The 25766-nt window shown below is 41.7% G+C and overlaps 2 protein-coding genes across 11 annotated transcripts; one reads left to right on the top strand and one right to left on the bottom strand.

The window, feature by feature from the left end:
- Nucleotides 1-575: 575 nt before the first annotated feature.
- Nucleotides 576-14443, bottom strand: znf362a (zinc finger protein 362a). 5 transcript variants are annotated; one of them, XM_030420890.1, is made up of 10 exons: nucleotides 14131-14443; nucleotides 9283-9346; nucleotides 7151-7391; nucleotides 6645-6686; nucleotides 6128-6253; nucleotides 5169-5496; nucleotides 4192-4416; nucleotides 2582-2660; nucleotides 2342-2500; nucleotides 576-2251 (listed from the first exon to the last, which is right to left on the bottom strand). In XM_030420890.1, the coding sequence occupies exons 2-10, from the start codon at nucleotides 9343-9345 to the stop codon at nucleotides 2132-2134; spliced, it is 1383 nt and encodes a 460-aa protein (XP_030276750.1). In that variant the 5' UTR covers nucleotide 9346; nucleotides 14131-14443; the 3' UTR covers nucleotides 576-2131. The 5 variants fall into 5 exon arrangements, with proteins under 5 accessions (XP_030276750.1, XP_030276751.1, XP_030276748.1 ...); XM_030420891.1 differs by having other exon boundaries at nucleotides 7151-7358; XM_030420888.1 differs by lacking the exon at nucleotides 14131-14443 and adding an exon at nucleotides 13977-14089 and having other exon boundaries at nucleotides 7151-7358.
- On the top strand, nucleotides 9875-22644 carry LOC115583738 (uncharacterized). 6 transcript variants are annotated; one of them, XM_030420897.1, is made up of 4 exons: nucleotides 9875-9906; nucleotides 18304-18428; nucleotides 19263-19412; nucleotides 20978-22644. In XM_030420897.1, the coding sequence occupies exons 3-4, from the start codon at nucleotides 19265-19267 to the stop codon at nucleotides 22054-22056; spliced, it is 1227 nt and encodes a 408-aa protein (XP_030276757.1). In that variant the 5' UTR covers nucleotides 9875-9906; nucleotides 18304-18428; nucleotides 19263-19264; the 3' UTR covers nucleotides 22057-22644. The 6 variants fall into 6 exon arrangements, with proteins under 6 accessions (XP_030276757.1, XP_030276755.1, XP_030276758.1 ...); XM_030420895.1 differs by lacking the exon at nucleotides 9875-9906 and adding an exon at nucleotides 10188-10253; XM_030420896.1 differs by lacking the exon at nucleotides 9875-9906 and adding an exon at nucleotides 15643-15872.
- Nucleotides 22645-25766: the final 3122 nt, after the last annotated feature.

Raw genomic sequence — 25766 nt, 5'->3', positions numbered from 1 at the left:
ATCACATGTGGCAGCATTTACGAGGATTTGCTCCTTAGAAGCAGTTATTAGTGTAAAGGATAAATCCACCAATTTTACACATTTTAGTATGTTAACAGGTCTTGGGGAGTACTACTGCATATGTGGAAAAAGTAAATAAAGTATTTTGTGGCTCCAGAGGAAGCTGCATGTATTTACCCCCACTGTTGTCATGCAGACACTAAGTTGCATTGTGGGTAAAGTCTTGAAAAGGAAGAAGGGATCAATAAAAAAAAGGACAATATCTCTGCTTCTACTTTTTGATCTTTGTCAATAAACTGTCCATTAAGTCCAACAGTGTTATCAGAGTGCAATGTAAGAGAAGTGGACCTGCTTTTAGGAGCCTGGTTCATACGTTACAATGCAAATGATCACTGAGTGATGGCAATTTATGAGATTACACACAGCTTCCTCAAAAGGCTTTATAAAACTTTTCCACATATGCAGTAGTACTCCCCAAGACCTGTAAACACAACCCTAACCCTACTCTGTATGTAAAAATATGTGGAGTTACCCTTTAAGTGCGGCCCGGCAGATTGAAACAAGCCGTTTCACCATTACTTGTAATTATAGGATCATTTATTATAAAACAGGTTGACAGTTAATATAGTTTATATACAGTATACACCATGCTGTGACATAAAAGGCAAACGTAAAAGTGACAAAAGAATAAAGAGCGTGGCCCCTACAGAGGTGTAACAAAGTTAAGGCTTAAATGCATATTAAATGGAGAGTGTTCATTCATAAAACGTTGGCCGCATGAGGCATCAAAGACGCGCGACGCTTCGGCTGAAAATCTATATTTTCCGGCAGAGGAGCACATGTCTGTGTGGCAGCGGCAGAGTGAAGGTGTAACGTGTCACTGTTGCCACTATGTCAATTACAAAGTGTGGAAAAAGGCTAATATTGGGGGTTGTATGGAACAAATTACACAGGTGATTCATTCATGTAAATAGGCAATTTACAAGTATGAATCACTTCATCAGCCATATGTGACATTAAAAAAAGAGAACTTCCCTGTCTCTCTCTGCCTACACAAGCCTGTGGATGATTTGATTACTTGGTTTAATGATGCTGGACTGTGGATTTCTTTGAGGAGAAACTCCACAGGACTGTCCAAACGATGTAACTCTATGCACGTTTCTCAAGTGCCTCGCTCAGCTCCACGAAGAGAGAGCAACAGCTGCTAACGTTAGCTGAGAAATGGAGTCAGCTAATGACACAGTAACGACACAGTCCACGGAGCCCCTTTAACCCAATAATCAGTAATAACGTGGTGAATCCGGCAAGAAAAATGAATACAAATGAATATACTTTCAGGAGAGCTTTGTAATATTTTAGCAAAAACAAGCTTTCACTCTTTCTACCTGAAAGCAGAAGCTCTCACTTTCACCGCATTAGCTGAAGTTTCCATTTATCTTTTTGAGTGATTTCTGGAATTTCCTTTTTCGTTAAACCGTTTTTTCCAGGACTGCCTTAAGCATATTTTAGAACATGTAAAGGAAATGATATATCCATCCATCTAATTAGGAGTCACACATCCTATTCAGGGGTGGCGTTGGCAATAGCGGTACAGAATGAATAAACAGAAGGCGCTGACATGTAATGGTGTGCGTTATGGCTACGTGATTGGTGAAACATAGCAAACACTGACGTAAAAAAGTGGCACGATATACATGAATACACTTTATATAAGCATTCACCTTTATGTTCACTTGCCAACCGAGCTAACGGAAGACTATTGAGTAAAGTAAGCAAACGACCATATAAAAAACAAAAAGACAATGTTAGCTGTTGTAACATAAAAGGTTTAAAACGTTTTCCATGTAGCTGCCTGGAGCAAGTTGGTTTTTCTGTGAAGTCACATAGAAAAAAAGAAATATTTTAGGCCTGTCATTCCCAGGCCTGAAAGTGCTGAGAAGTCATCTTTGGATGTCCCCGATAATACTATCTGGTCAGCATGAAAGGAAAGGAGGCGATACTCATTAAAAGAGCACCTCTTTACAAAATACTTTTACAATCTGGAACCCGTTCATGGGTTCAAAGTCCATCAGATAAGCGCAGAGGTCACAGGAAATGTCTGTGATGGGCGGACAGGAAATGTGTGTGGAGCTCAGATGAGGGAGATCCGTATAGGGATGGCAGGAGACTCTGTCCTGTGCTGAGGGGTTTGATGGGACACCACATGTTCCACCATCGTGTGTTTAGTCATGTGCTTTATGAGGTACGTCTCCTGGGAAAAAAAACAACAAAAGAGGAGATCAACACTTGAGCACACATCTTCGCTGCAGTACAGATCTTAAATATTCGACTTGCAGCTCACCGAGGTGTATGCCCTGCCACAGAAGCTGCAGCAGTAGGCCTTGGCATTCTTGATGGCGTGTGCGGAAAGGTGGATCTGCAGGGAGGCAGAGTCCGAGTAGGCACGGTAACAGTTGGAACATTTGAAGGGTTTGTCTTTGTTGTGCTGCCTCTGGTGAGACTTGAGCAGAGGAGGGAAAACAAAAAGTCAGTCCCATTCATGCATCATTGCAGAAGCTGTGAGAAAGCAGTTAATGTTTACCTGCAGATTAGACAATTGTGTAAAAGCCTTTTCACATCCTGGGTGAGCACATTTATACGGCCGGTCGCCTGTGTGGATCCTGAAAGAGGAAACATGATACACACTGAAAGGAGGCTAAATGGAATTCAATACAAATCAAACCATTTCACTAACAATCAGGTGTGAAGAGCAACTCACACTAAATTAATCGCGTCCTTAATTTTGATTTCCTGTTTTGTGCAAACACTCGAGAGGTTGTGAACATGTTTCCAATCTGTGCCTGTACAAAGCAACAAAAGCTGGCCAGTAGATTTTGCACAAGGAGTGCTAAAATAAACAAAGGGACTCTCTTTCAGACTGGACATAATAAGATCCGAACGCACTCCTAATGTGAGAGAAAATTTTTTTTATTTATTACATATTCTAGGGGTAGACTGATTATCTGCCTGGCTGATTTGTGTGTCTTATTGCCGATAAATACATGAATTAAAAATGCAAAACTTTGGCCCTGCGTGAAACCACAAAGTAGCAGGAAATGAAATTCCAGTGCCTCAAAATAACACTTATGTACAGTACTCACTTAATAACAATAACAAGTTTATTTACAAAGGAGTCCATTCGAGGGGTAAAGTCTTCTTCAGAATCAGTGTCAGTGGTATTCCTGGCAGGGGCGTAGCCTTAGCATTTATCCTTCTATTCTTAATCCATTGAAGAGAATGATGCCATCCACAATCACTTGACTAGAGGGCTATCTGCCCTCACTCTCCCCTCTCGTCTACTGTCAACCACACATGCTCTATGGGGAGAGAGACGCTCTCTGGTATTACATCACTCCTGTAAACCACCAACTGTGACCGCTCCTATATGATGTAGGCCCACTTATGAGGTTGTTTTGTACGAACTTGTGCGTGCACCAAATCCACTACATGATTCCTCCTCACACGGCTCACCTGCTGCTATGACAACGGAATTGTGGGTGAAAAAAAACTCAAAACGCGATGATTGGTTTTTGGGCATCTTATAAAAAAAAAGTCTGCTGACAAAGAAAGCAGGCAACATCACTGGTAGAGAAACAGAACAACTTGTTTCATGAAACGAGTTGCCCTTCATATTTCTCTCTGTCTTTGAGGTAGCTTTCAGTCTTAAAAACTAGAAGTAAAATTTCTGTATATGATTAACATGCTCGCATGCAAATAGACAAGTGGAACTTTTGGAGACGTCTTTTTGCCTTTTTGCATCACAACAAGATTTTGTTCCATAACTTTCCTAAGGTGGCAGACTGGTTTGTCTGATCTGTTTGTCTGTTCAAACAGAGCCTCCCTCTTTCAATCCTTCAATCACCTTTCTGGATTTAAGCAAGCATAACAACGCCGACCTTTTCAAAAAGGCGTTGTTATGCTTGCTTAAATTCAGAAAGCTGTTGACATATAAGTCTTTTATACTGTTTTAAAGTAGGCGTGTTTCTACTTCAGAGGAAGCTCCTAAAAGCTTTCAATAGCTTACTTTGTTGGACCCATTTCATACATGCCAAAGGACCATTACAGATGTCAAATTGGTCTAAATTGTATATGTTTATCTCTTGGCTATGTATGAATAAATAAATTAAATAAATAAAGTCAGTGTGATCTGACCTGGTGTGCTGCTGCAGATGGGAGAGCTGGCGAAAACATTTCTCACAGTAGGAGCAGCGGTAAGGTTTGACGCCCAGGTGTATGCGCAGGTGCTGGGCCAGGTATGATGCGTTGGCGAAGGACTTGGTGCAGTGAGGACACTTGTGAGCCTTCGCCTCTGTGTGCGTTTTGGAGTGAATCTGCATATCGGACTTGGAGAAGAAGGTCAGCGGACATACTTTACACCTGAAATGAGAACACAGCGAGAGGACAGACACCATGAGGACACACAGGGCACATGGCGTTCATATACTGCATGCTGTGCAACCGCAATGTTTCTGTCCCATTTTTTTTTATTGATTGTTCCTCTTTTCACATCTCCTTTCTTTCAAATATGTGTAAAAGTGTAGTACAACTTTGCAGTGCTTATAGTTTACTTGAGTATTGAGTATAAATCATACTTTTACTTTTCTACATGTGTTTAATAACTTTGGTTCCTTGTTACTTTGCATAAAATGGGGCATCTTGAAATCATTTTATCAGCAAAACTAAAAAAATCACTTCGAAAACTGAAAAAAATGCTGAATATCAACCTGGCAGGGGGGGAAGTAACTAATTACAGCTACTTTTTAAAGTAATTTTACCCGTACTAGACCAAGTTATCATTGTTATCTTTTACTTGTACTTTTGATACTTACATACATTTAATATCAGATACTTCAATATCATACTGAAGTACTATTTGTAATGGTCGACTTTTACTTATACCAAAGTAATATTTTAACCCACAAAACAACATTATTATCCATCAATTCATGAGAGAACTACAACTACGTAACCATTTCAAACACAGAGGTTGGTAATAAGGAGTATTTACAAAGTCTGTATACTTCTTGTAGGCTTTCTGTGTTATTTTGTTGATGCACTGAGTATGTCAATGGGGAAAAGTAAGTAAGTACTTGGTGTTAGCGGCTACGTGATGCCAATAGTTCCTGTACCTGTAGGTTTTTCCCTCTTTGGCAGTGATGGTGACACAGGACTGGTCGTTGCCTGAGGCGAGGATCGGGTAGGGCACCACCAAAAGAGAAGACCCATTCTCGGCTTTGATCTTCTTACGCCCTCGCTCTACCTTCGGAGGGGGGCCGAGGAGTCCCACCAGACCCCCGTTGTTCTTCCCAGGGTCCATCCCGTGGCTGCATGCCAGCCCTGAGATAAGGTGAGGTGTGGGGGCTCCGCCCAGCCGACTGTGGCCGCTTGAGGTGGGTGTGGTGGGGGTGATGATCTCTGAGGTGTTGAGGTTGCCTGTTCTGGATGCCAGCGCCACACCTGCCAGGGGAAGACAAGGACATGAATACAATAAGTTAAGATTGAAAAGACTCAAAATCCCAATTAAATAAACTTGATATATAGGAATAGTAATACCACAGAATTTCACAGGATTTAAGTATATTTATCTGTGTATGTATTTTTTTTATTCATCTATGATTATTCAATATCTTGTATTTAAAGTTGGACTAATCTGAAACATTTTAATGCAAGACAAAAACCTGATTTTCTTTACATTTCGAATGAAGCTGTCGCAGCTTTTCGGTTGAAAATTGCAAACTATAACCAGCACAGAATAGACAAACAGCTGCTCAACGGAGATACAATGTTGTATAGCAGGCTGGTTGGCAAACAGTGATACCTGTCACAAAGGCTCCTGTACTAACAATCAGTGAAACCCTCAGACAGGGTGGTCATCAGAACAGGTCTCTGTGTCTGTGTGGAGGCTGACAGAGCTGCCCCACCCAGCAAGGTGCACTGTCAACAGTGCGAGGGTTAGAGAGATCTCTCTTCAGGATTGGGTGTAGCAAAAAATACAGAAATACAGCAGGACCCAATAAAAACACTGAAGAGTAGAGAACAGAATACCCCCCAGACACACACACTCACACACACTTCCACCACTGGTTACCTGAGACGTGGTTCGTCCTGGATGGATGGTCGATGAGTTGACGCAGATGCCAGTCTTCCCATAATCCTCTGGCTTTTAAAGCTGTTTTATCATCCAGATTCAAATTAACATCCCCCAAAATACGACCTGGAAAAATGTGCAAAACACGTCTTTCATCATCCTGATGAACTTAAGTGCCTCAGTACTTTTTTATGTTGACAGAGGAAAAACAAGCATCAACATGGGACTGAGACTTGGCTCCACTCCCTGAACTGTCTGCGGTTCCACAGACCTCTATGCTGCACTTACAAAACAATGATAATGACGGCAAAATCAGTCTTTTCTTCTGACATATTTTAAGCCAATAAGTAGATCAGGATTGCAATTATAACCTTTCCCAAACAAACTGAGCTTGCAGATTTGATTACAGATGGATGGATTATTGGGATGGCTGATTGTGGGATCTGATATTCAGAAGTTTTTGTGATTATTGGAATATGACATACATTTTTGATTTTTACTGCAAATATATACTTACTCCAAATATCGTGTCCTTGATTACTAATAACTGTTACCGGCCCTGAAAACAACAACATAGGTTGATCTCTACATTTGATGAAGTTGACAAAACACATTAAATTACCACAAGAAGCACTGTCAACACCAGTCACACATATAAAACATTTGAAAATTCATTGTTTTTTGTAGTTTGCATTGCAACAGTTCCTGAGAGTTGAGAGATGGCAGGAAGAGAGAATCAGACATGACAGCATCAAAAAGTTCTTAGACTGGATGTGAACCGGAGACGTTGCAGCTCATGGTCAGAACCTCAGCACCTACGTCACCAAAGAGCTCAAAAGTGAAAAGATTTAAACCCAAAACAGAACTATTTCTAATTCTTGAATATTGAAACATGTCATGTGCTCAAGTTCATGTTTATAGGCAATAAATATGTTGGGAATCATCAAGTGTGTGTTGTTGTTTTTTTCAGTTGGTAAATTGAAATTAAACAGCATTAAAAAGAAGAGGAAGCTGAAGGAGTACCTGTGACAGAGCTGGAGGCGGGGCGGGCGTGCAGGGCGATGTCCGGCTGAGACGGGCTATGGCCGTGGAGGGACGGCATCTGCTGGGCTTTGGACATCAAGTGCTGGACGCCATCCGCCTGATTCTGGGGAGCCAGCAGGGGCTGTTGGGAAGGGGCTGAGGCAGCGGGCAGATGGGACGGTCGGATCTTCTCTGCCATCAGCTGCTCCTTGATTTTATTGATCAAGACTAGGTTATCCAGCTGACCACCAGGAAACAACATTTGTGACAAGAAAACAGCCATCAGTTCAGTCACAGTCACTGTATGAGGCGATGGATCCCTCTAGTGGCTGATACGTGACATAGTGCCCAAACTTCCAGTAAACATCTGTGACAATCAGCAGCTAACGGCCTTATTCAACCAGTGGTTCGCAACTTTATGGCTTTTGACCAGTTAAAATAAAGCAATCTGGTCTCTGATTTCTCTGGTATGAAGGATTAGAGGCCAGAATAGATTGTATCCATTAATTCACAAGAAAAGAAAGAGAAAGAGCGTCTGACAGATCGTGTTTATGAATGCCTATAATCAGTTGGTGACCTCTCAGATCCATCAGGAGACCCTTGAAGGGTCCTGAACCAAAGGTTGGGAACCACCGTATTAAAGGAATAGTTTGATATACTTGGACAATAAACTGATTACTGTTCTGCTGTGACTTAGATAAGAAGATTGAAACCACTCTCATATCTGTAGGCTAGCTATATAGCTTGAGACAGTTAGCTTAGCTTAGCACAAAGACATGAAACAGGGGGAAACAGCTAACCTGGCTCCGTCCGAAGGTAAAAATCTACCTTGCATCACTTCTTAAGCTCCGTTAAAACATCACACACTGTTTTTGTTTTTGATCAGGGTGGAAAAATATATTAAATGACAAGAGATATCTAAAGTTAAAAGGCTACTTGTTGGTTTGACACATCGGTTTTTGTACTAAAACAATTAACTGTAACCTTGTGAGCTCTGGAGGCTCTGGTCAGTCGATTTTTTTAATATTTGGCTGCTGGCTTTAGCTTTATATTTACCATGCAGACTAGAGTGGCATCAATCTTCTGATCTACTTCTCTGATGGAAAGTAAATAAACACATTTCCAAAATGTCAAACAATTCTTTTAAACAGTACATCATTTAAAGTAACAATTTCTAATTTCTTGACTTTACAAACATTTCAGTGAGGTCAGTGTCTCTCAACTTATGAGGCAACACAATAGTGTCTGAGCCTGTTGCCCACTGAACTTCAAGTATTGCAATATTTATTTAAAGGTGCACTGTTTAGTTTTGGGGAAGAAGAAAAAAATCTTCATCGGCTGATTTTTTTGTTTGTTTTCGTACCTAAACAAACTAAATAAACGCGACTGAATAAAACAGAACAAACAAAAAACGGCATCATTTCTTACTGTTTTTATACTCTGTTAAGGTTTTACCTCGCTACCATCAAACATTGTTCTGGGAACCTTATTTTCCTTTGAGAACAGCTTGAGTTTGTATTATTACTTTACATTACATTAATATTGTAAACGTTAAGTGATCTGAGTTTCTTTTCCAAAACTACACAGCGCCTCTCTAAATATTTGCGGTATCATAAATTGGGTGTGTGTGGCGACATTAAAAGCATTTAACTGGCCAAACACCAGCTCACTTTTTGTCTGTGAGCTCAGCTGTCTTCATGAAAAATGTGTCTATGGACTAAGACCATAGTCCTTTATGAATTTGTTGACAGTGGAACAGTTTTGAAATGTTGCAAGGAGCAGTTTTATTCAGCAGGAGTAATGGAACGAGCTGAAGGAGTTGTCATGGGAGAAAGGCAGCACACCTTCTCAGCAGTGTAGCCAACAACATTCACTGTGTCCTGCTTGGCACAGACTTAGACACCAGATCACTGATGATCACAGAATGATGGAAAAAAAAGACCAATTAATGCTTTCTATTAAAAAGACAACAGTTTGTTTTTGCCCCATAATTCTTTGACATTACAGGTGTCACCTAATCAACCAGGACTGAAATCTTCCAGATTGATGCTTCGAAATTAAAAAAACAATTAACCCTTATAAAGAAACATCGACTGTACAATGACTTTGCTGTGAATACCAGAGTCACTCACCTGGCCGGGCATGGCAGGAGGTGGAGGCCAAAAATAGGGATTGTTAAAGCGAGGTTCAGCCATCCTGAAATAAATACACAAGGGTTATAGACAAGGTGAGCAGAGATTCTCCATCTGTCCCTCGGTGAGGGGACGCCTCATCACTGGTCGAATAGGTGAGCGATTTTATTTTTCTTGCTTTAATCTTTAATGTTTACATCCTTCGTTTCCACACAGAAAATGCAACAACATGTTTTGGGAAAACAAGATTAACTAACTGCAGCTGAAAATATTTTTCAATCTCTTCTCTTGGTCATTGTATCAACCCTCAGGCTTTGTTTATCTCAAGTTGGCAACCACTGTTGTAAAATATTCCTAAAAATGTCCTACTTTGAAATGATGTGAAGATCTATTGTTAGTGTGAAGCCAGTGGTTAACACTGTGTCAGTAGCTCTCCACCCGAGCAGCAGCTGACTGTTTGATGTGATAAATTGAGATAACTTGCTCCAGTCTTGTGATAGTGTAGCCTGTACTAGCTTATCCCCCCTCTCCTGAAAGTGTGAGCGGGAAACGCTCGTCCCACACTTTTCCCCCGAGCCGACGCTTCATCCCAAATTAACGGACAGGAGGTTGGCTGCTGCTGCGGTGAGTGAAGTCAACGAGAAAATGTTTTGAGTCCAGAAGCTTTTTCTTAAGATTTCAAACCACGAGACGAGCGATGGGCACGCTGCCTGAGAGATAGGCTCCTTCTCATGATTACAACAGCTACAGAGGGAACCCTCCCAAAGCGGTTATCAGACAGAACAGAGAGGTTTAAAAAAAAAAAAAAAAAAAGAGGTGCCTCAGATCCTGTCCTCCTCGACACGTGGGGCCCCCGGGTGGTTAAATTCTGGAAGGAAACAGGGGAGGTGTTGCACAGTCTCACCTCTGACATAGACAGCGTCAGAAGCTAATGAAGATGGGAGTAATATGAGGATGCTGCACACTGATTTGTAAGTGACACAGCAGTTTTTTTTTTATCTCTACAAATGTGACTGATGGAAAAATAAGACCGTGACAAATTCTCTTTAAAATGAAGTTATGTGATTTTCAATAGGCTGCAATTCAGCACACAAGCTGTTTCTGTATGCTGTTTAGATGTACAGAAACTTCTGGGAGGGATTTTTCTGGCTGTTAAAGTTATGATCCGAAGGCCCGTCTTTCCATAGCTTCTCCTCTCTTCTCTGAAACTTGTATGAAGTTCCTTTTTTAAAACATTTTTGCATTGCGTGCTTTGGCACACTTCACCATTCCTAAGTCTGTTTGGCTTAGCGGAGGCATAACACAGTCCACGTCTGCGGGCCAAGAGAAACAAAAACGATACGTTCAGGGGTACAAGCGTACAGTAAACCCCACAAAATATTTCTCTAATGATGCCAGCGGGGATCAGTTTCCCTTCCTGGAGACTTTGTGCCTCGAGGGGAGCGGGCTCAGGGGTTTTGACTGCCGCTGGACATCTTTGTTTCTTTATTTTTGAAGAGGTGACACCCTCCAATGGCAGCGAGGGTCTGCATGCGTCTTAAAGTTCCTCCGTGTTGTTGTACATTCATACTGCGTGTAATGTCCTCAGCATGAAGAGTCCAGGCTGTGTTGCTGTTGGACTAACTTTAGGACCACTCGCACCAGAACAGTTTAATGATTTTTTTTTTTTTTTTGCACAAATGCAGCTGAGTTTCTATAGGACCTAAACATCTATACTTTGGTGTTAGGGTTCGAAGTATTTCCAGCAGGTGGGAAAATGACATGTACGTCCAGTATTTCTGATGCAGGTGCATTAGAGAGGAGTTTAATATCTCTTACAAGAATACTACACACATTTCTATAAGATTAATCTGTTGGTTACTGTCAGAAAATAGTGATAGATTGCCATTATCACGATCTGAACAAGGCGACCGATTCAAAGTTATTGTTTTTATCCAACAAAAGTCCAAAACTCAACAGTTTTAATCACCGAAAAGTAACTAATGCAGTGTGATGTGGAAGTTATGGTAGTTTCTGATAAGTCATCCATTAAGATGGGTCATTAGTTGTCACTCATGCCTTATTAATGGTTAATTACTAATATACAAAGATCACTTTAGCCCACTATTCTCAAACTGTGGTAGGCAAGCTCCCTCTAGTGGTCCACAGAGGGCAAATGAAATAAGATCATTTAAAAACAACATGTAACATTATCAAAATAACGCAGAATTTCAAGAGGTTTTGTCTCTCCTGTGATGTTTTTGTTTCAACTTGGTACGTCGTCATGTCACACGCGTCATTCACGGTTAGTTACGAGCTGAACTCAAACGGTGGTGGAAAGTAGGAGCAGAGGTAAAATGAAAGGTTTAAAAAGACTCTGGACGTGGCTCCAAACTGTTATTTAAGCGTCCACAGCTCCTGCTAACGTTAGCAGCGCACTTCCCACTGAGCAATAACATATCCAAAAGACTTCAATTCAACACCTTTGCAGAAACTGAAAAGCTGTCCAGTGGAGAGCCTGAACTAAAAATTGTATTGACGTCTTTTCAAGATTGACTAGTGATGTCAAAGTGACGTCCTTACAGGGTTGAATAAGGGATGAACTTTACCAGGTGAGCTATACCTTAGCCTTATTATGTACCATGTTTTGGTCATCCAACCTTCATCAAGTAGGATAATATTCCAAGGTTGGGTTAGTGCGTGAAACTGAAAAGAGTATGCCTACACTATACTCTATTTTAACATTGGTCATGTTACTCAACGTAAAAAGTTTGACTGAAGCCATTTAAAACAACTTTTGAGTTGGCATGCTGTACAAAATCACCATGAATTAGCATAAAACTGTCGACCTGATGGACTGAAATCCTTTTGTTAATGAACAAAATTTATAAACGGAGACTTGATGGCTGTTTATAAAGTGCAGAATCCACGACCAGTTCTTGATGGATTACAAACTGCCTTAACTAAATACCAGCTAGAGCTGCAACGATTAGTTGATCCATCGCTTAACTGAGTGCCAAATATTTTGATCGTTTCAGTCATTTATCAGGGAAAAATGTTAAATGTTTGTTTGTTCCACCTTCTTAAATGTGAGGATTTTGGTGCTTTTGTTCTTCTGTTATGATGGTAAATGAAGAGTCTCTGGGTTTGGGACAAAATAATCATTTTAAAGATGTTTTCTTGGGGTTCTGGGACGAGAATTTTTCACATTTGTTTTGACAGTGGCACACTGAACGATTCATTAAAAAATATTCAGATTAATCGATAATGACAGTAATTGTCACTGAGAGTGACTCTACCCCTAATACCTAAGACTGATTTTACACAACCTGGCAACCCAAAAGATCTTTTTTATAGGTGCACTATGTAGTTTTATGAGAAGAAAGCTAAAGATCTTCCCTTTTTTTTTCATGTGTAACCAAACTAAATAAACAAACTCTCTTTGTTTTCACAACCAAATAAACTGAATAAACACACTGACCATAAAGGACAACACAGCTTTATACTGTTTTACTTTGTTTATAGGTGGCGGACCCTGCCATCTCTCTAGCTTTAAACAGTGTTCTGGGGACCTTATTTCCCTCTGAGAACAGCTTATTGATTCAGTTATGGAAAAAATAAATATTTCTGAGTTCTATCATTACCTCATTAGTAATGTAAATATTAAAAATGTGAGTTGGAATTTCTTCCAAAAAACTACACAGCGCCCATTGAATGGCTTATAACTGATTCATAAAACATCATTTTGTTAAAAACTCATAAATGATGGTGGTGCTCAGTTAATATAACACCAAACTGGTATGATGTAGCTGTTGCTATTATTGAATTATAAATTGGTGTTATAATAATAGTCCTACAGATGACTAGCAGTCAGTGTCACCACAAACGGAAACTATCTTTAAATCTAAAAATATTTCAGCTTCAGTGAAATAAAACAAAGCAGGTCGTCGCTGTTAGATCACCTGTAGAGAGACACACACGGTCCAATCTCTGCAACTAAAGTTAGGGTTTAACTTTCCCTCCTTTCTTTGTGCCTGCTGTGCTTTATCACCCCTCCGGTCAAAATCCCCCCCCAAAGAACCAGAATCTATAAGATGTTTTTTTGTTATTAAACGTGCAGTAGCAGCAGCAGCAGCTCGCTGTAAAGGAGAGCATCTCCTCCACAGAGAGAAACGACGATCCTCCGCAGCGCTCAGCAGCCCGTCCGCCGCCTCTCCCACATTCTCAGACAGTTTATTAAAAAATTTCAGACAAAAGGAAAACAAAAATGGCAGCCCCGTCTTATTTTTATAAGCACTGGACGCCATATTCTGCAGATCCGAATATTATAAAGAGGACGATTCTCCCCCAGATGTGACCGAACGCCTCGTTCGACTGCGTCGCGATGTGCCATATTTGCATTAAAGCGATTGTTTACTTTGATTTGCAGGTTTGAATAGCCCGGCTCGAGGAGGAGAGGGGGGGAAGGAAAAAAAAAAAAAAAGGAAAGGAAAAAAAAAAAACGCCTGACACTTCCTACAACAATCATCATGCCTTCGCTGAAAGCTCTGCAGCCGCCGAGACCATAAATCCTGAAAACGTCGACGCGAAACCGCGGCGCGTAATGAAAAGCTTTTTTTAATCCGCACGACGCGGCGGAGAGAGGAGCCCGCTCCTCGGCCATCTCCTGCGCTGCAAAATGCTCGCTTTTGTGTGACAACTTTTGCATGACTTACAACAGAAAAACGGTGACGAAGAGACACGGGAGAGCTGCGTGTGGGAAGAAAGAAGAGAGCGAAGAGAAGAAGAAGAAGAAAAAAAACACACACGCACAAACACACACGAGGCAGGGAGAGAGAAAAAAAAACATGCACGGAGCGGCCGACGTACCTGAACCAGCGAGAGGAGAAAATGTTTTATAAAAAAAAAAAAAGGATTACTCTCTTCTTTTCTGCTCGCTCCCCAGTCGGACTTCAAACCTTCCGGGTCGCCTGCTGTTCACTTCTGGGTGCTGCAGGCGTCCAAACACTGAGCTCCAACTCGATTTTTTAACCCATTTTTTGGTTTCTCGGTGAAAACGCGGGCGACTCTCTTCTGCAGAGGCTGTGAAATAAAACGAGGAGAGATCGTATTTAACATGTTTTTTTATTTTTTTTTCTGCAGGCTGATTGTAATGTCTGATTATTACATCTATCTCTAGCATGCTTCATCAGGCACGTGCAGAGGGAGAGGGGGGTTTAGGGTCCCCGAGCACCTGCCCCCCCAATGACCAAAGTCCCCCCTTTTGTGTAGTGCATTTTATTTTATTTCATGTATTTTGTTGAGTTCTTTGGGTCCATGGCCCCCATCAAGGAGAACAAGATAACAATTAACATCATCTAGCGCTAACTACATTTACGTTTTAGGCCGTTTAGCAGACGCTTTTGTCCAAAGCGACTTACAGTAATTCATACATACATTAAAGTGAAACTCTCGCCAAAACGGAACCTAGGCTTTTTTTTGTTTATGTGTATGAGTCAAACCTTAGTGTAAAAGCATAATTACGACGAAAGAGGCACTTTTAAGATTTACTGTATTTTCGTTTTTGTGTCAAACTCATTTTCAGTGGGAGTGCTTGGAACAAATTAGCAATAGCATCAAAATCGCTATATTTAAAACACTAAGGAGGCTCGACAGAACACAAAACTTTGCTTGTGGTATCACCAGGATCTCTACACATGAACATGAGCATTGAAAACATTGTTTGTGTACACAATGTTTACTAAAATGAATGTTTTTGAACAACTCACCTTAGTAGTAGCTTGTTCCGCTAGCTAAGAAGTATCGATCTCTAAATGCGACGTAACATGGAGGACAGTTAAGGTGGACTGCTACTGTCTTCCAGCAAAAACGCAACGGGATATCTCACGTGACTTTTCTGGCTTTTAATTTTAGTATTGTTTCTTATATAAGGCTCCTTTTTCAACCTCAAGGTCAATATTGTTTTTCGCTAACAACAAAACAATGAATTATCCGTGCAGTTATATGGAACTAAGCTTTAGGAGAGGTCCACCTTAACTGTCCTCCATGTTAAGTCACATTCGGAAATCGACACTTCTGGCTGGCAGGACGGCAGCGAGCAGAAGAAACATCTGCTAATGTGAGTTGTCCAAAAACTCTCTTTTTAGTAAACTCTGTGTACACAAACGTTCTCAATGCTCATGTTCATGTGTAGAGACCCTGGTGATACTACGAGCAAAGTTTTGTGTTCTGTCGAGCCTTCTTAGTGTTTTAAAAATAGCGTTTTTGATGCTATCGTAAGAGTGCCCCAGCAATCCACTGAAAATGAGTTTGGCCCAAAAACGAAAATACGGTAAATCTTAAAAGTGCCTCTTTTGTCGTATTTATGCTTTTACACGAAGATTTGACTCATATACATTCACAAAAAAAGCCTAGGTTGCATTTTGGCAAGAGTTCCACTTTAATGTCGGTGGCCGCCATGCAAAGGTGCCGACCAGCACATCAGTAGCAGTTCGAGGGTTCAGTATCTTACCCCCCAAGGACACTTTGACATGCAGACCAGTGGAATGGAACCAGCGACCTTCCGATAACACAACGCCGGCTCACTGACAGCACATACGACAGTGGTTCAGGTGAATAGCACCACTTAGCTGTAGGAAATAATTCCTCAGGGTGTTTTTTGTTAGTTTGGCGAGCATAACAACGTCCTTTGTTCTGTAGCTGCGTTTCATGTTTGAGAGAAACAGGCCTCCAATGTTGAATGTAAGAATCTATAAGTACGCTTTTGCTAAATCTAGACTGCTGATTAAGGTACATTATTGTGTCAGTGGTAGTGCGATTCACACATTTTTATAACTGTGTGGATGTCGGGAGGTAGCGTGGGTTATCCAACAATTGGAAGGTTGCTGGTTTGAATCCTACTCCCAGCAGACGGGAAAAGCGCTACAGAGGTGCATTTTATTGTTTTCGTGTTTGTCATCTTGTGTGTATCGTGACATTTCATTCAGATGCCTCATGAAGAGAGGAGATTAAAACAAAATGAAAAGTAGAAGGAACCAACAAATGGTTGACATTTTTTGTGAAACAGAAATGTATTGTCAGAAAAAGTGTGGCAAGTACTTTCGTTTCAATCAAACTAATCAATTAATCGACTAATTGATGCAGCTCCAGTTCCAGGGGCCTGTTTTAAGTCCTATTTTTAGCCCCTGCCCCTCTAAAGTTCTCTGCACGGTTCCCTGCGCTTCACCACAAATGAACACAGATCAGGCTCCAGCATTAAATAGACACTGAGAATAATTTGGCATCCATCTTTCTCCAGCTCTCTGTAAAAGCTGGCTGTCTGTCCCAGGTCATGACGATCATGTACAGTACATATACAGTGTAATCCTCTCAGCAGCAGCATGACAGGCTGCTAATATGCTCTGTGCTGAGCTCAGCAGGAGATGGCACTGCTGCCACGGCTACAGAGGCTCAGCCGCCTCATGGCTGTCGATGAGAGGAGATATACATGATGAACCGTAAATGTAAAAAAATTAAGCATTAGATGCTCAGATTCAAAACTGAGATTGTGTTGTATCCAAAATAACAAAATAATAGTTTGAAAGTGCTTTTAAAGAGGTGTTGATTCTACTCTGTTGTCTTTTCCAGAGGCTGTAGTTTGTGGCGCTGTTGAATTTTATTGTACGCAATATTTTGTCCGCCCAAACAATAATATTAGAAGCTTTATTTGTGAAGCTTTCCTACTCAAACCTGCAGGGACGTCTGCTGTTAATAAAACAGGTCATTGCTGTCAGATCACCTGTAGACGTCAGGTTTGGGATAACTTTCCGTCCCTTCTGCATCATCTTGAAGTTATCCTTATGTTCTGTTGTTATACCTGTCTGCTGCCTAAACAATTTAACTCAGCTGTAACTAACAATTATCTTTAAAATCGAATCATCTGGCACTTATTTCCTCAATTAAAGCACCAAAGACAGCTTAGATATAGATACCCCTGTTCATCAAACAGTAATGACAGCGTGTAGCCTGTAAGTTGGTCTTATATTACTTGCATACCACTTTCTGAAACAAATGATAAGAAGTTTCAGCAAATGGCCTAATAAATAAATGTCTTACAAATAATGTATAGATCAGTTATAAGTCTCTAAGAAGATCTTTTGGGTTGCCAGGTTGTGTAAAATCTCTCTGACTGGTATCAGTGCTCCAACAATCAATTAGTCTCACAAGTACATTACATTGTGCAATCAGCTTTTATTTCACAATGAAAAGCAGAACACTCGTCTATTGCCAGTTTAAACGTGATCGTCAGAACAGAAACCGACCCTGTTAATCTCTTGTATAAAGCACATTTTCACACGAAAATCCCAACTCTCCCTCGGTGAGCCGGCCACATTCTGTCGCTGCTCAGCCCTGCACACACACACGGCTGCCTCGTACCTGCGTAATCACTAACATTCAAATATATGCTTAAATATCCATAGCAAATGCAAAACTCTACAGGACTCCAGCTCATGTCCATCACACTGTTGTTGTTTAAAACCTCGCTAAGGACACTGTGCTTCCAAAAACTGTGACTTCACGACTATATAGACACAATTTAAAGTGTAACCTAACTTTTCAGAGCCAGTTTAGAAGAAAAAAACCTCTCTGCTGCAGCTTCTCAAACATGAGGGAATACATCTTTCTTTTGCCAACAGAGAAAAATAAATCGTTGCTTTTTCTACTTTCCATCTTTGACTCAACGTGGGTGAGATGTTCTTGAAGGGCCCTGAAAAAAAAACATTTTAGCATTTACAATATTGTGGCAATTTGGTGACCTCTACCCCATCAAGTCAAGTCAAAAAGTATTGTGACCCAACATTTTCAGTATTTAGATGTAATCTGAGAACACACGTAATGAGGCAGACCTGTCCGAACATTGCACAGTGGCTGTCAACTAAGAAACAAAAGAGACCATCATTGTTTATTTAGCTGTTCATAAACAACTTGAATGTATTGAAAAGCATGAATGAATCCTCGAGTTTCCAAAACCTGGCATTTACACTTTTGTTGTCTGGATTATAGATTCAAAAGAATATATCCCCAGGACACGGCTTCATCTTTGTCCCAGTCATGAGATCCACAGTCTGTAAAGCTCACCTGCATGTGTGTGCGTTCACCATGAAATGACAGACTGTAGTTTGAACGAGGTGGGTGTATCAAGGTTTGAACATGACACACACACACACACACACACATGCACTTTGCATCTCTCACTGTTAGTTAGTTAGTTGCTCGACAGGTTTTTTGGCGTCTGTACAAACAGGGGCCACACCCTCTGAGGCGCACATGTTCTCTCACCTCCACACAGGCCAGGTGCAGGGAGGAGAGGCGAGGGGGAGGAGGGAGGAGGGAGGAGGGAGAGGGTCATTATCCCCCTGAGGGTGGAGCAAAGGGGGGAGGTGAAGAGAACGGATGAAGCATTTTGAAGCTCAGACTGACATGCTGCGCCTGCGAGTCCAGGTAAGAGCTAATGAGACTTCACAGCTCTGCATTTCTGTATGTTTTTGTTTTGCGTGAGCGCTCATGCAGCAGTCAGGTGACCGAGATGATGGTTTCCAACAGGTTGAACCAGTCTGATTGTACAGTGTCATGGTCAGGGGATGGGAATATTGACAGTCAGGACATGGTCGGGTACAGCTAGTTTGCATCTGTGGAGGAGTTTCACGGCACTTGTTTTGTCGAGTATCATTTTTCGAAATCAAAGAGACAGTTGAACTTATTCCTGACTTGGCACATTTCGCATCAACTGTACACAGCCGCCTGGTTTCAGGGTTCAAAACTTAAGTAAACAATGACAATATTGATCTGCACCCGCAGGGTTTAAATGTTCAATGACCAAGCGATCACATGCAAATATTAATGTGAGCGCATAGAAATGTTTTTAACATCCGGTGTCAGCAGGAGTGCCTGGCATTCCTGAGCCCTTTCACCTCGAGGCAAAAGGAGAAATTCAACCTGTACCTGTATGTGTTTTGTTGCAGCCATGGATGGTGTGTTGGAGAGAGCGGTTGTGCTGTGTGTATGTAAACTGGCCTGCAGTCTTCTCTTCCTGCCCTCCTTGGCTGCCTCCCACAGTCCCGTCAGTTTCTGCTGCTGCTGCCTCCTGATCTTCACCGACTTCCTGCTCACAGGTGAGATTAAGGACACGATCGGTTGTACTGTGCAGCAGCAACGCCACCTGTAAGATTTCAGTTGTGTTATTTTAAAACTTACTTAAAGGAAGTTTTAACTGGTTAGGAAAAAGTCTCCATTTTATCATGATACCTGTATTTGACCTACATAGATCCTCACCATGCACCCTGCGAACTGCTGTGTTTGAAAAAGAAAAACATTGTTTCAAACAAGATGCCTCTTTCTTTCACTCACTTCCAAAACAGCCGAGGTGGGAAGTACAAATACTTTGTTACAGTACTTCACTTGAGCACTGCCTACACTTTCAAAACAGGTTACTGCAGTTTTAGTGAATTTGAGGGGAATTATCGATTATTTTTTATAGTGTTATTGCATGCTGCCTTACCAAATCAGAGGACTGATTTCAACAGTGCAAGAGAAGAAGAAGTGACGTAAAAGACAGAACAAGACATAAATGGACAGGGAGGGAGGGAGACTCAAATGGGGAGAATCAGCATGTAGTGACAAAGGCTCAGGTTCACTTAGCTTAGTACAGAAATGTCCAGTACTTTCTTGTATTTACTTGTGTAAATAAGTTGAAGCAGTACTTTGACCAGGCCCTTTCTTGACACAAGTTTCTGTGCCTCTACTTGAATAAACAACTTACACACCCTAGCTAGAAAAAGCTCTTTAGACACAAGGCAGTGGTGCTCATACCGCTTCTGTCCACAGGGGGCGCCAGAATCAACAACATTAAAAGTTCCTTGTGGCAGCTTTAATTAGGATGCTGTTTAACACTATTTATATCATCAAACTGGGAACTATCATTATTTTTATTCAATCAGAAAAGGAGCTGCAACAAGTAGTTGATCAATAGATTAGTTGAACAACAGCAAAAAAGCCCCGAAATATCAGCTTCGATGTGAGGATTTTTGTTTTCTTTGTCTTATGTGATAGCAAACTGAACATTTGGGGATTTTTGGGCATTGGCAAGACAAAATATTATTGGTATTTTAAAGTGGCACCTTTGATTTAAGGAAATTATAATGGGCATCTGTTGCCATCTTCTTACAATGTATTGACTAAATAAGTATTCAAATAAGTGATAGTGGAATTAAAATGTAGTTGCAGCAAGAAAACAAGCAGACACAATAGACATTTTTTTCCATCCTCACCTTCAATCTCGGTTTAAGATTTTGTGACATCATAACTAGTTTCGAAGCCAGCTGTGATAGAAACTGGAAGATGTAAAACCTGCAGTGCACATTAACATGCTGAATAGACGTCTCAATGACGTAGGAGATGTGAGCGATGAGCAACGTTTGAGGGAAAAGGAGAAGATGCAATTTTAAGAATGTCCAATGAGATCATTTAACTTTTTTCTTGGTGGAAAAACATCACAGACATTGAAAATTACCATTCCAAGCAGGGTGTTTTCATATTTCTCTCAAGATGTCTGGAGGGGATCTTTCATTTAATTTTTTTTTTTTTTCAATTGACTGAGCTGCTGCACTGTCTCTTACTACTCTAATCCAGACCAGTTTACAAGCTCTATAATAACTTATTATCTTTTTTTCTGCCACAGTTTTTCTGAGCTTCCTTTACATCATCGGGTCCTGGCTGACCGAGCTGAACCCAGTCGGTGATGTCATCGCCCTGCGCTTCATGCTCTTCCTTAGCCACACATATGGCGTGGTGCTGCTCCTGATCACACCTCTGATTGCTGCGGAGACTCTGACCAGCCGGCTGTGGCCTTACTCTGCTGTCGCTCACAGGACAGCAAGTCAAACGGTGACGGACTCTGACGGGCGTTGTGTTGGGGAGGTGGAACACAAGGAGGAAGACAACCCAGACAAAGACGGAGAAAAGAGCTTGTCTCATCCTGTCAGCTACCTCTGCTGCCTGTCAGTGTGGGTCGTCGTCGCCCTGGATGTCAGGTGGCGATGGAAGTGGGAGGAAGTGTGGGCTGCTGCCTGTTTGCACACAACCAACTCCCTCATCAGGTGTTTGCCCAACCTGTTCAGTCCCATGTCCAGCACGGTGAGCCCCTGCTGGGTTATGGCCTTCCTGTCCCTCCTTCTCCTCCTGACCCTGGGCACGGGCCTGTACAGACAACGCCGGGCCCCTGCACAGATAACACACAGACAGAAACATGGAGGTAAAAACAAAGGGTACGCTTGCTGGCAATACCTCACTCCAGCACAGCCTGTGGACCCTGCGATGCCGATCCCAGCGGCACAACAGTGTGTTGACCCAGAGAAAACAGAGAGCAGCTGCAGCGTTCACAGAGCGTGTTCCTGGAACAGCATGCAGATGTCGGCGCGTCACCATGGAGACTTTGTCCTCAACTCCCCTGGGTGTTTTTCTGTAGGACAGAAGCACGAAAGGACAAAGGCAGGTACACCCCTGACATTTATCACCGAGGACCACGTGGACTCGCAGCACAGGAGCCAGTGTGGGTGGCGACCGTGGGGTTTTCCCTGCCTGTGGGTGAATGTAATGATAGGGTTCTCCAGTGTGCTCTTCATCTTCGTGCTGCCTCTTCACCTCAGTGTGAACATTTTTCTCATCAGGACTATAGAGAGTCTGCTGGAGCTGTGCTTCAAATCTTTGGTTTCATCTGCCGCAAACACAGGAAACACTCATGCTGAAACGCTTGCATAAAAACCAGAGAGCAAAAAAAGCGGGCGCTGATTGGAGGCTATCTGCAACACGATCCCTGGATTAATATTGCATGTGTGCAGACAGCAGGTCTGCCTGTCAACATCGGTGTGATTAGAGTGTAAATAACCATTTCTGAGCAGGGGTTCACATGCAAGGAATAATATGTGCAATCTGCTGAAAGGTGCAGGAGAGGCAGGTCGAGGCGTGCTTGGTGGAAGCAAACTAAACCGGACTGGAACAGACGGCTGGAAGGCCCGCCTTTATTGTTCAGAGCGTTCAGATCTGCAGCGATTTGTTGATACACAATGAGTTACAGAGGGAGCATCTCCACTTAGACTAATCCAGCGGTAAACAGTGTTTTGAAAGTGGTAATATGAAGTGTGCTGATGCTGCACCACTTAAACGCTGGTTAAAGCGATGTATAAATAAATACTGAGTGACTTGAGGGTGTGCCACAGATTTCCTCTTTGTAGTTTTATCTTTGTTCTTAAGTCAGATGGTTTCAAAGGATTGTACTAAGTCCTCAGAGGTAACTAATTACACAAAGTCAAGCACAGTACTTGAATAAAATGTTGAGTATTTCTTCCATTTCATGCTGCTTTACTTTCTACTCCACTTCACGTCAGATGGAATGGTTCAGTTCACGATTCATCCATATTGATACAAATTACTGGCATCGGCTGAACTCGGCTCCGATAGTACTCGGCGACATCAGTCATCAGTTCAGCAGGGACGTAACAGTGTTTTACAGATTTCCAGTTCCTAATAAAGTCAAAAATTGTCTCTCACCCTTGTCTACATGCACCACTGGACTACACAACCTTGATGTATATAGAGTAGTTAAAGCTGCTTCTCAACCAGCTACAGCAGTTAAATGCTACTTATGTCATCAGTATGGATACCTCAGTATTTTGATCTAATATTGTTGAGTATAGTCTCAGCAGCGATTTTTCTGTATAATAAACCTGAGTTTGAGAACATTTTCCTAAAAAATACTTCTGCTATGGTGCAGCCACTTTTGGTAAACCTGGTACTTACAACATTTTTTTATGGTGGATTGCTTAAATGTCTCACATTTCCTTTACTTACTTCACCATTTTGTGCCTTCTTGTCCAGAGTCAGTCAAGAGGAATACCACTCTCATGTCTGTCAAGGCCACCAGCCAACAGCCAGTTAGCTTAGCATAGCACGAAGACTGAAAAACTGGGCAAAGCAGTGCTCAAAATCTGACAAAATCACCCTTAACTCACAAATGAACATGAACTACACTAAGTTAAAATACAGTTAATTACAATTTCATCTGTTAGCTTGTGAGCTTTAGAAGTGCTAACTAGAAGTTGGATGTTGGCAGCTGGTCCTCTCTTTAGGCTAAGCTAAGCTAAATGTCTGCAGCCTTGTACATTGGTACATCGAGAGCGAACACTTTTCCAAAAAACGGCTATTTCTGTGAACCAAACAATCAAATTGAGGCGTATTGCTCCTGTGTACCGACACAAAGAAATGTGAGTTAGGGCCAGGTGTTGTGCGACTGGAGAGTTAAAGTAACGTATCACAACATGCAGAAGACTGGGTTTACTGCCAGCTCGCATGTACAGACAGAAGCTGTGGCGGGAAGAAATGCACTCATGTACCCTGAAGTGACAGGAGTTTGTAGCTGGTCCAAAAAGGTGAGCGGGGATGCACAGATGTCGACACCAGAGGGCACTGCGGTACAACAACAGCTCCCAGCGACTGACGCCCAGTCTCCTGACATGTAAACAGACGAGCAGGAGGATGTAACAGGAGAGGGATGAGGAGGACTGAGGAAACAAACAAGGGCATTATTTTTAGGATGTCTCACCTCTGATGGAGCCAGAGGGGCTGAGTGAACCACCTCTTCTTTCAAACCTGTGCGCACAAATACCTGAACTGCAGCTCACACTGACTTTGGAGAGATTGAGCAAAAAAGGGCCAACCTCCTCTGCAGGGGTTCTTTTAGGACGAAAGGTTAATGAAAGCAGTTGATTTGTGTCTTGGTGGATGTTTTTTTTTTTTTTAAGGATATGATGACATTAAGAGGAAATATGTTAGTTGCTGTAACGTCATGAAATTGTTGCTATTTTGTGTTGACTCCTTAGTCAAGAAGTCAAAATGTATATATAAAATGCGACAAAAAAGTCTCATAAAGGTTAAAAAATATTAGGATTTTTAAGTATTTAATCAAATAGGATTGATTGTAGATTATTATAACCGGATTGACACATTCTGACATTTAAAAAAAAAAGGATAAACATGGCGTGACTTGTTCTATCATTGCATAGCTCCGGTATGATTATGATATATGAATATGATTTTCTCACCTAGTCTGAGCATGTATTAGGTGCTTTAGAGTAGATATAAATAATGAGGTTTATATTGTGTATCATGTTATATGCCATATATGCACAGAATCACAAAGAGTAATCTGATCAGGTCCACCATCATGAATACATTGGTGAAGACTGTCAGTCATCCAGGTCATGAGCCCTGCGGAGGCAGCTGAGCTCAGGGTTCCTGAGTTTCAAGGTTCCTGACCCTGAAACTCATAACTCACATGTGACCTCAAGAACTTCGCGCCCACAGGGTCCAAAGCCTGCGACTAGTCCGTTAGAACCGAAGACGCGTCTTGGATGAGAGGTGAGAAAGGTCCTCAAGAAACTCGAGTCCAGTTGCCTCCGTGTATAACTTAGATACATCATGAAGACAAGACAGCGTAGGAATGCAACTTTAAGATTTAAGTCAGTTTCAGTTAGCTGATGAAGGCTGAAGGAAACAATGGCCGTCACAGATTTTCAGAGTCCAGTTTGAAAACTTCAGGCTGCTTGTTTTGTCCAACCAACAGTTCAAAACCCAAATCTGTCTTATTTCCAATGATATGAAAGAGAAGAAATCAAATAGGCTAATTCTCACCTTTGACAAGCTGGAGCGTCAAAAAAGTTTGGTGTTTCTTACTATGAATGACCTGAATGACTAAATTCATTTTCTGTCCCTCAACCAATGACAGAAATCCATAATCATTTCAGCTCAGAAACCTATTTGTTTTCATTGTAACTGTACAATCCTTAACCCCAAACTATATTTAACCTAATGCGCAATTCCAAAGCGTGTATTATGCGAGCCGACAGATCTGTTCGTGCCACTGGCAATACAGCTGCAGCTCATGTTCTTTAGCTGTAAGTGATGGAAGGAATGAGCCTTCATTTCTGCTTTCTTCCATCACTGCTGAGATTACAAAGCTCACACTGCCGCCTCAGGAGGGCCACATCAGACTGGAATCAGATACGGGTCTCTCAAAGGAGAGCTCAGTGACTTTTAAATGGAGTCTTTCCCCCTCGGCTGAAAATGTCGATTACAGGACGGACACCTTCTCCTCGGATAAAAATGTCTTTATCACAGGAGGGAGAGGAGAAGAGTTCCCCTGAATCAGAGCTGAGGATAATGCGCGACTTGTTGTCCTAAGGGTCTGCTGAGGAAAAAAAAAAAAAAGAAAAAAGAAATCACTCTGCTACAAACTGCTCGGTTTGTTGTGGATCTGCTGCAATCATGATGCAACAAGGCTCAACTGCTTTGAGGTGTTTAAAGAAAGACGCGGCAGGGTCACACAGAAATGTAACCATCTGGGTTTCTGACGCAGTGTGTGACTCAGATCTCGGCTTTCTATCGCAATGCACTCGCTCCAGTGTCAACAGGCC

The sequence above is a fragment of the Sparus aurata genome, chromosome 6, assembly GCF_900880675.1.
Source record: "Sparus aurata chromosome 6, fSpaAur1.1, whole genome shotgun sequence".
In the NCBI taxonomy this organism is placed as follows: domain Eukaryota; kingdom Metazoa; phylum Chordata; class Actinopteri; order Spariformes; family Sparidae; genus Sparus; species Sparus aurata.
Note: the sequence above shows the minus strand (reverse complement) of the source record. Positions and strands in the feature narration are given on the sequence as shown.